This window comes from Saccostrea echinata, unplaced genomic scaffold (genome assembly GCF_033153115.1).
Source record: "Saccostrea echinata isolate AGI-Se365-2 ecotype Australia unplaced genomic scaffold, CSIRO_AGI_Sech_v1 ptg000002l, whole genome shotgun sequence".
In the NCBI taxonomy this organism is placed as follows: Eukaryota; Metazoa; Mollusca; class Bivalvia; order Ostreida; family Ostreidae; genus Saccostrea; species Saccostrea echinata.
Window position 1 is genome coordinate 15,277,501 of NW_026889751.1, and position 11,157 is coordinate 15,288,657.

General features: G+C 34.9%; 1 protein-coding gene across 1 annotated transcript in view; it reads left to right on the forward strand.

Moving 5' to 3' along the window:
• The window catches only part of LOC133173321 (protein PRRC1-like), a 33,283-nt gene extending 26,469 nt beyond the window's left edge, over nucleotides 1–6,814 (forward strand). The window contains exons 8-10 of the mRNA XM_061308314.1: nucleotides 64–173; nucleotides 1,883–2,040; nucleotides 5,191–6,814. Coding sequence (XP_061164298.1) covers nucleotides 64–173; nucleotides 1,883–2,040; nucleotides 5,191–5,503 — 581 coding nt within the window. The 3' untranslated portion in view covers nucleotides 5,504–6,814. The remainder of the gene's footprint in view (nucleotides 1–63; nucleotides 174–1,882; nucleotides 2,041–5,190) is intronic.
• The last annotated feature ends 4,343 nt before the right edge of the window (nucleotides 6,815–11,157 follow it).

Consider the following 11,157-nt stretch of genomic DNA (forward strand, 5'->3'; position numbering starts at 1 on the left):
TCTAGAACTAAAATGCCAACAGTGGACAGCCTTTTGTATAACCTGGTTTATTGGTGATTTTAGGAACTGGTGGGGATGTGTATGTGGTTGTAGCATCTGAAAACGAGAATAAAGTAGGAGCTGTCAGGGAGGCATTTCAGGCAGTGTTTGGAAAGGCCATTGTGAGGGGAATGGTAAGAGTTTCAAGATATCAAATTATATCTAGATCTCTAGGTCTTCAATCTATTAAGTTCACAGGTTGTGCAGGGAATTTTTGATGTGGTAAATAATTTTTTGCTTATTATGTAATACATTTGAATTATTATCTTTATTAGCTCTGCTGATTGAATACCTATGCTATGTTAAGGTACTGAAGATCACCAAAATTTTTGCATCACTTTATTTTTACAAGTTATTTGGTATTTATAAGGAAGACAAAATTTTCACAAATTCAGGTTAATGTTGTATATAATCTTTAATAGTAAAAATGTGCGAGAAAATTTTTTTTGCAAGTAGATGATCTTGCGTAATTACTGTAATTTTAGGGGTATACGTCGATGGGGTATATAGACTTCGGAACATAGGACGAGGCATTGTTTTTTGATTTTCTAGAGATTCTTTCATAGAAACTACATATCGGAACATGTAAACTTCTTGGTTTATCCCCTGATATTATTGTATTGAGAAAATAAAGTAGTATCTTTATGTGTAAGACAATCTAATTGTGTTTTATATATAAAAATGTTTCTTTAATTGAAACTTTGTTGAATTGTGCTACAACGTATTTTCTCCAACTTGCCTGTTCAAGGCAGTTGTAGTTTCTGTCATTAAACAATATCCATATCTACGGTAGTATACAACAGCTATAAATTGGGAAATGCTCCAGACCAAACAATAATTATTTCCATTTTTATGTGTAAGACAATCTAATTGTGTTTTGTGTATAAAAACGTTTCTTTAATTGAAACTTCGTTGAATTGTGCTACAATGTATTTTCTCCAACTTGCCTGTTCAAGGCCGTCCTAGTTTCTGTTGTTAAACAGTATCCATTATCTACAGTAGTATACAACAGCTATAAATTAGGGAAATGCTCCAGAGCAAACAATGATTATTTCCATTTTAGAACATCATGGACACATTTTTAATATATTTCATTTAGACATTATTTACAATATTCTCGCATTCAGCAACTTCGATGACCGCCATTTTTATATCTTGACCTTTAAACACTTTTCTTGACCCTTTTTAGGCTGCAGAAACAGTATTAATCAAACCCTAGTTTTGAATCTGTCAAGATATCTTTTATCTGCATTGCAGTACTCCATACACATTTTAAAACCATCATTGAAATTGAATCATGTATTTATATTTCACATTTCCACATTATTTAATTGTGATTCAAGATGGCATCTCATGAAAATGAAATGTTTGGGCAGAATAAGCTGAATTATTTATGACTACAGACAAAAAGAGATAGCAATATGTCACCTGAGTGACTATGTTGAACTTTCAACATACAGTTGAACTTTGGTATCTGGAACACGGATATCTCGAATGCCATGAATATGTCGAAGTGATTTGGAAGTCCTAACCATGTATTTCTTAAGTATTTTACTCTTGATATCTTGAATCCTCGGATATCTCGAAGTTTTTTCTCGGTCCCATCAAGTTCGAGATAACGAGGTTTGACTGTAGTTCTTTATCAGGGTACAAACCAGTAGTGTTACAGTCTTATGCAAGACATGTTTTTTTTTCTTTTTTTTTTTTTTTGATTGACTTAATGTAATAAGACTAATGTGAACTGTTCTTGATGTTAGAAATTTTTTGCGAAATGATTAATTTCATCTTTATATTCATTGTTTTCTGTTTGTGCAAATCTATATGATAAAATTTTGGCTTTTAGGAAAGCAATTCAACTACTGCCGCTCAACCAGTTGGTTACACTTGTGGTCTAAAAGGTGCTGAAGAAAGGATAAAAAATCTTCGGGAAAAGGGGAATCTGGAGGAGGGTCAAGCCATTGTCTCAGTGGAAGGGTTCATTGTGGAGCTATTTCCAGATAGGTCAGTGCTTGTCTCAAATTTAAAACCAAAGTTAAGGAAAGTTTAAGAAACATATACTCCCCCCTCCTTTCTAGCAAAATTAAAGAGGGAACAACTTTAAGTAGGTCCAGGCTTTGAAAAGTTTCTGTCAATCAATAAAAAGGGTTCCTCCTCCTTTTTAGCCCACCTGAGCCAAAGGCTCAAGTGAGCTTTTCTGGTCAAATTTTGTCTGTTTGTTGGTGTTCTTGTAAATTTTTTTACAAATTCATCTTCTTCTCCAGATCCACTGAACCAATTTCGACCAAACTTTGCAGAGAGTGTCCTAGCTTGGTAAAGGGGTTTCAAGTTTGTTCAAAAGAATGGCCACACTCTCTTTCAAGGGGAGATAATTAAGAAATAGTAAAAAATTGAGTGGGATCATTTAAAAATTTTCTTCTCAAGAACCACAGGCCCAGATAAGATGAAACTTTATGAAAGCTTCATGACATAGTGTAGATTCAAGTTTGTTCAAATCATGATCCCTGAGGGTAGGGTGGGGCCACTATGGGTGAGTATAGTTTTACATGGGTATATATAGGAAAAATCTTTAAAATCTTCTTCTCAGGGACAGCAAAACCATGATCAGTCATATTTATATAGAAGCATCCTCAAGTAGTGTTGATTCAAGTTTGTTCAAATCATTACCCCTGTGGGTATAGGGTGGGGCTACAATGGGCGATCCAAGTATTACATAGGCATATACCCGGTATATAAGAAGTAGAAATATGCTCATAGAATATGAAGTCATTGTTCTTTACTACACAAGATTTTATAAAGGACATCAACAAAAAAGCTTCAGAGCAAGGGCATGCTCTATAGTATTTAACCGAAACAAGGTATATTTAGAAGCAAAATATTCCAAGAATTGCTGGTATTGCTGCACAAATATCAAAAGCTCACTTGTTTAATTACAATTTGTAAAGTATTAAGTTGAAACAGGGTAAAAATCTACAGTCCGATATAAGTTTCCTCAAATTCCAATCAAATGAGAAAATGCTTAGGATTTGTGCAGCAGTTTAATTAATCTATAGAATATTCTTCTTAGCATCATACAATTTTTATGTAAAATTAAATAGGATAATCCCTTGTGCCGAAGCTGTTTTGTTGATGTGTTTTATTCCCTCAAGTAGGTAAGAACGATGATGTCATAATATGATGTCAGAATGTGTACTGGCTATAACATATCATGGGTACTAAGTATGTATAAGAAAATAAAACTCTCTGAATAATAAATATACTTTTTATGCTTTTTTATTAGCTCATTTGCATAGAAACCTTATACCTAGCCTTAACTCACATGCTTAATGCAAACAGAAGAAAACTGCATGAGAAGTTTTTAACAACATTGAACCATCTTAGAGAGTTGAAAATCCACTGCAGTTTGCAGGGATTCTCAAAAAAATTTTTTTTCACATTTTAGTGCAAATAAAAATAAATGATCAATTGTTTGATGGCTTTAAATGTCCTCTGATCATAATAATGAGTTCGTACAAACACAAATCATTGTTATTTGTAGTGTTGTAAATGAGTACCTGGTTAATAACTGGGTAACCGTTGAACAATACAAGTATAAGTTAGTAAAACTGATTTTTGATTACTAGGATGTATAATTTTACAGAGTAAATAAGAACGAAACAAACATTTTTTGTCCCCCCCCTCCTTTTGTGAAATCAAGGAGACATTAAATCACATTTGTCTGTCAGTCTGTCACACAAAAATTTTAACCTTGGTCATAACTTTTGAATGAGAAAAAAGGGCTTTCATATTTCAAATGTACATTACTGGGGACAAGTTCTTTCCAAATGCACTATAATTTTTGTCTCATGACATTGACATTGAAGCTTGACCAACTTTTCCAAAAATTTAACATTGGTGATAAGTTTTGAATGAGAAAAGAGAGGGCATTTGTATTTGACATGTGCATTACCTGTGATAAGACCTTTCCAAATGTGTTTGTACTATGATGTTTGACTCCCATGACCTTGACCTTGAAAGAAGTTTAACAAACAGTTCTTTTTTGAAAAAAATAACATTGGTAATAACTTATGAATGAAAGAAGATGGGGTTTTTATATTTTACATTACCTGTGAATTTTTGCATGCCTGATCTTGACCTAGACATTTGGCCTACTTATCTAAGATTTTAACTTTGGCAGTAACATTTGTTCCAGAAGAGAAGGGACTTTAATATTTTTCCCACATGTGCACTATTTGTGACAAGATCTTTTGGAATGTATTATGATATTTGACCTCATGACCTTGATCTTGAAACGGGGGACCACAATTTTCTGAATTTGCTAGTTGATAAATGTATGCTTACACATCCTTAATTAGACTAGATTAGCACTTCACAAATACTGTCAGTCTGTTTTTTAGCTCTACCAGTCAGAGACCAGAAGAGCTTATGTGATAGTAAGGTGTCCATCGTTCGTCCATCTGTCTGCCAGTCTGTCCGTCTGTAAACAATTTTACAAAATGCTACTCCTCCTACAGTTTTGGTCTGAATTCTGTATAACTTGGCAGACTAGTTAACTACACTAAGATACATAATTCATTCTATGTATTGGTTTTTGATTTCGATGAATGATGTTGCCATGGTACTAAAAATAGAAATTTCTGTGAAATACTTTCAAAAAGCTACTTCTCCTACAGTTTTGGTCTGATTTCAATATAAATTGGCACACAAGTAGATTACACTAAGATACATAATTTGGCACTGTGGTTTTTGATTTTGGTGAAGTGTGCCATGGTTATAAAAAATAGAAAATTCTGTGAAATACATTCAAAACACTACTCCTTCTACAGTTTGGTCTGATTTAAATATAACTTGGCATGTAAGTAGACTTCACTGAGATACATAATTGTCTTTATCATTTTTTGAACTTGATGAATGATGTTGCCATGGTAACAAAACTTGAAATTTTTGTAAAATCCTTTTGAAAGGCTCCTCCTCCTCCTACAGTTTTAGCCTGATTGCAATAAATCTTGTCACAAAAAGAGACTAACCAAGGATCATTAATTCTATTTATTGCTGTTGCAAAGTTTCAAGTCCAAGTGCTACGTTATAAGTATAAGCCAGTAGAGCTACAGTCTTATCAGAGACTTCTGGTTATTATTATTTTTTGTTTCACAGATGGTATGAAATGAGCTGCTTGATTATACAAGATCCTGCAAATAGAGTAGAACTACAGACATTCTCGCAACCAACCCCTCTCCCTGCTGAGTACATTCTCCAAGCCCAGGACAGAACACCATCAGACTACCCTTTGCGTTGGGCGGGACTGGCTGTATCGATTGGTCAAATTGTGGAAGAGTCTTTGCCTCATGTTGGTCATTCTGATTGGCAAGTTGCACTGACAGGGGTCAGTCGACGTGAATCTCTGACTTTAGCTGCTAAGACTCTGGCTTACATGTACAAGCAAAGACTTCCATCAGCTGTTGTATAATCTGTATATTTGCATAATTTTAATTTACTTCATAAACATGTAGTTTAAGATTTTAGGCTACCTGAGTAACTCAGGTGACCTAATGCTATCTGTTTTTGTCTATCGAGTGCATCATATGTTAACATTTGAACATTTTCAGCTTCTTCTGTGGAACTGCTGAACCAATTTCAACCATTTTTGGCATATAGCATCTATGAGTGAAGGTGAAAAAAATTGTAAGTTTCATAATCCCTGCCATTGTGGGGTCTTAGAGGTAGGGATAAAACCATCAAAGTTAGTGATATCTTTAAAAATCTTCTTTACTCAGGGACATCAAGCAGTCAAACTGTTGACATGATTGTAACAAGCATTATGCCCTCTACCAAATTTTTCCAAGACATCTGGACTGTAAAGACATCAGCATGGGTTTAAACTAGCCCTACACCAGGTTCAGAATTTATTGTAATTCTGAGCTGTACTCAGCCAATCTTTACCTGTGTGCAACACATAAACTTATATTTAAACCAGGGATCATTGATCGCAAGTTTAGATCTGAGATACACAACCATCCAGTTAGTATTTTGTTGATCCTGACAATCCTATTTCTCTTGCTTTTGGGTAACGTCTCCATCTATCAGTTTATTTTATATTTCTATGGATCTTATAAATTGTTGTATTATACTCGGGTGACCATTAAGGTCCTTGGGCCTCTCGTTGTCTTTTTTCCTCACCCATTTTACTGAATAAGTAGCTTCCAAACAAAATGATTGTGTAGGTAGCAGTATTTTTTACAAGCAAACCTACTAGTACCTCATCATTTATTGAAATCAGAATAAGTGTAAAGTGAAACTTTCAAGATCAACTCTCTATAATGACCTTAACTTTTTTGGAACAAATGGTAACCATTTTTGATGAAACTTAGCTCATTATTATACCATGACACCATTCGAGATATCAGTGTTTGAGATAACGAAGTTCAACTGTAATTGTAAATGCTTATAAGAATAATGAATGGCTTTACTATCCTATAAAATTCAAGTTGTAAAAAATATGGAGGGATTCACCTGAGATATTTCAATACAATACATTCAAACAATTGAGAATACATGTATTTGTATGAAACTATTGAGAATTTATGTGAAATTATTTATGTGAAGATTGTTTTTGAAAAACTATTGACTGAGAATATCTTTGAGATTCTCCTGAGCAAGAACTTTGAGAATATTTATGACAAACTCATATGAGAATATTGAGTAATATTCAGACATGAATATGGGGTATATAAAGAGAATATTAAGGGTATAATAATAAACTATGAGAATATTCTGGAAATTATTGTGTAAATTAATAAGAATTGATGACATTGACAAGAACCTTGAAGATAAATCAAAAGCAAGTTACATGAATTTAAAATTCAGTGACCAGACAGGAATTTAACATTTAAAGCTCACCTGAGCTAAAAGCTCAAGTGAGCTTTTCTGATCACCCATTGTACGGCATCCATCTGTCCTTCCGTCTGTAAACTTTTCACTTTTTCTACTCAAAAATCACTAAGCCAATTTTAACCAAAGTAGGCATAAATCATTCTTGGGTAAAGGGGATTTTAAATTGTTCAAATGAAGAACCAAGTTCTAATCCAAGGGGAGATAATCAAGAAAAACCAAAAATAGGGCGGGGTCATTAAAAAATCTTCACAAGAACCACTGGGTCAGAAGAGATGACATTTGTGTGAAAGCTTTAAGAGGTAGTGTAGATTCAAATTGTTCAAATCATGGCCCCCAGGAATTGGGTGAGGTCACAATTGGGGATTAAAGTTTTACATTGAAATATATAGGAAAACTTCTTCAAAAATCTTCTTCTCAAGAACCACTGGGCCACAAAAGATAAAAATTAAATGAAAGCTTCATGAGATAGAGTAGATTCTAAATTGTTCAAATCATGTCCCCCGGGGGTAGGGTGGGACCACAATAGAATACACATATGTATAAAAATTATTTTAAAATCTTTTTCTCAAGAACCGCTGGTCCAGAAGAGATGAAACTTGTATGAAAGTGTCCTGAGGTAGTTTAGATACTAAATTAAATAAACCATGGCCCCTCTGGGTAGGGTGCCATCACAATAGGGAATCGGAGTTTTACACGGGACAATTTAGGAAATAAATTTTGAAATCATCTCAATAACTATACAATCACACCATTCATATGCAAACATTTCAAAGTTGAGTGGATTCATTTCTTCTTGAAATTATGCACTCTGGGTTAAAGTTAGCTTAAAAAAGGGGTCAAATATCTCATACTGAGGAATAATTTAAATTCGTGGGGGTCAATGTTCTTGGGTAAGCAGAATTTTTTTGGTTCGTGGGGACGTAATTTTGTTGGTAACTCGTACACATACAGATGATTCAATGAATAAATATTTTGACAAAATAAATGTTCGTGGGTATGTTAATTTGTGGATAGTGACCCACAAATATTGATCCCCCACGAATATTGATGATTCCACAGTAATACAGGTATACAGGAAAGGAATTTGCTTCTCCAATTTTGCAAGGCCGTGATAGTCAATATTGAAGCATCCCCTTGTTGTGCGAATACAGAGACTTTTAGAGTGGGGATTTAATATGGGGTCACAATTTTTCTCGGGAATACAGAAATCTTTTTGGAAATCTGATGAAAAACAGCAGTGTTAGTGTAACTCAGGTGAGCGTTGTAGCTCATGGACCTCTTGTTTTCTGCTGGTGATATTGAACTTACTGGCCATAGAATAACATTTGATCAAGGTGTTCCAATGTTTCTTCATTACAAAGTTACGGACTGGACAAGAATTTTACATGCATTTTTTTCTGCCATTGACCTCGAACATACAGAGTATGTACATGCACATTTGTGTCTGAGATAACGATCACCAGCATTAAGGAAAGAATGAAAAGAATTTATTTCTAGTACAGAATTATTGATGCAATCAGAGATTTTAATTTAAAGTGTACATAAAGAAAGCCTGTGAAACAAAGAAGTTTGACCTGGATTGAAAACTCACACGGGAGGGTCATATTGCATCGTTGAAAAATGAGACCAACGATGTTGAATTTAGACCCTAGCCCGTTGAAAACTGAGCCCCTTCATTGAACAGTTGTTGAATTTTGATAATTAAATTTGGTCTAAATTGAACAGCATCAAAACAAAAAAAATTGATGTTCAAAATTATCAGGCACGTATTGTTTTTGAAAAAGGGGGGGGGGGGGTGGCGCCAGAGAAAAAGAAATCAACTTACCTTAAAAACTTTGATAATCCACCCCCCCCCCCCGGAATATTATCCAAACTTGAAAATCCTATTTCGGGGGTGAGGAGTTGTTGGATCCAACTTCTTTCTTAATCATATTTTATTCATACAGTACCACATTATCCTGGTTTGACAGTACTGCAACAAAAATAGGGGGGGGGGGGGCAGCCTTTCAATTGTAAAAAATAATGTTTGGAAAAAAAGGGGGAGGGCTACGTGCCTGATTATGAATTATGTATTTAATACTATTCAATGATTTAATAATATTCACTGAACATTTTCAATAGTAAAAAATAATGTTTGGAAAAAAAGGGGAGGGCTATGTGCCTGATTATGAATTATGTATTAATATTACACATGATAGTGTAGCGGCTTAGAGTATAATTTTTCCCAAATATTTCACATGGGGAGACCAGCATGAAATTTGGCACAACTATCTATCAGATAATACTTTTCTAAAATCATCTTTCTCCATCGCAATTTCCGCCATTTTCAAGATTGCTGCTGGAAAAACAAAATAGTGACATTTCTATACTACTTGGACTTACAAACAATCCATTGACTGTAATATTTATCAGACTTTGGCTGTTTTGACAAAGAGGTAAGAACAAGAGACTTTATAATTGAGCTTGCTTAGAAAGCTGAGCTGGCAGCCCATAGAGGAGATCTGAAGGCATATAACATCCCATAACATCACAAGAACTCTGAAAAAGAGAGGATGTGGTGTAACCAACCCGGTCAAAAAATGTTTGTAAAGCTAACAAGTAGAGGGACAACTAAAAAAAAGAAACAAACACATCAAACAAGTACTAAATAGACCAAACTCTAGAGGACCAATACAGTTTATCTTGGGGAAGACCTGAATGCAAAAATAGCTGGAAGAAGCGAGAAGAAAGTGACAACAGCTACAAGAGTTAAATCTTTTTCAATATGGAAAAAACAACAGGAATTGACAAAATACTAACTGAGGCATTGAGGACCCTCAGACAAGAAATAGAGGAATAAATGTATAGACTGTTAAACAATGTATGAAAAGCAGCTGAGAATCCCTAATTAATTATGGAAGAAGGGACTGATTGTATAACTAAATAAACCGAAGAAGGGAGCTCTTAATCTCTGCAAAAAGTGGAGATGCCTCATATTGCTTTTTGAACCAAGCAAGATCTGCTGCTTGCTTAAGATTCTAAAAAGTTTTATTTAGATTGAAAGAGTCAAAGAAACCAGATTTGATTAGAATTTGCACAGACCAGAAAGCTGCACCACTCATTCTTATAGAGCAATATGCAAAATGTAGAATGGCAATACTCACTTTCAATCAACTTCAACGATTTTGAAAAAGCGATTGATATCATCACAATAGAGAGTTTTAGGGGAATACTAAGCCATTATGGAACCCGTTAAAATCGACAACATGAAAAAGACACTGTACAAAGTCAAGAGTACAAATAATTCATAAAATAACTTTGACTGATAAAATCATTTATTGTCAAAACTGGATTAAAATAAGGTTGCCCCCAATTACCAACACGATTCTTGAAAGTTTTCAACTGGTAACAAGAGCCCTTCACAAAAGTGCTAGAGGAATTCAGTCCCCTTCGGTTAGAGAATATACAACCTAGACTTTGCAGAAGAACCTTCCATTTTCATCTCACACTCTAACAGGCTTAAGAGACAGGATACAATGGAAAAGAAGCTCAAGATCTATACCAAGAAAAAATAAGAGACTTGACAACAAGAGGCCAATGGGCCACAGCGCTCACCTGAGTAACTTTGGCCTTGCTGTTTTTCACCTGATTTCTCCCCCCCCCCCCCGGTTGTACTTACTGTGGCGCCGCCCTACCCCAGATGTCATGATTTCAACAATTAGAATCTACACTACCCCAGGATGCTTCCACATAAGTTTCAGCCTTTCTGGCCCAGTGGTTCTTGAGAAGAAGATTTTTTCTGCATATTTCAATGTAAAACTTGAATTCCCTATTGTGGCCCCGCCCTACCCCCGGGGGTCATGATTTGAACAATTTAGAATCTACACTACCCCAGAATGCTTCCACATAAGTTTCAGCTTCTCTGGCCCAGTGGTTCTTGAGAAGAAGATTTTTAAAGATTTTTACTACATATTTCAATGTAAAACTTGGATTCCCTATTGTGGCCCCGTCCTACCCCCGGGGGTCATGATTTGAACAATTTAGAATTTACACTACGCCAGGATGCTTCAACATAAGTTTCAGCCTTTCTTGCCCAGTGGTTCTTGAGAAGAAGATTTTTTAATGACCCCACCCAATTTTTGTATTATCTTGATTATCTTCCCTTTGAAGGGGACTTGGCCCTTCATTTTTACAATTTAAACTCCCCTTCATCCAAGGATGCTTTGTACCAAGTTTGGTTAAAATTGTCCC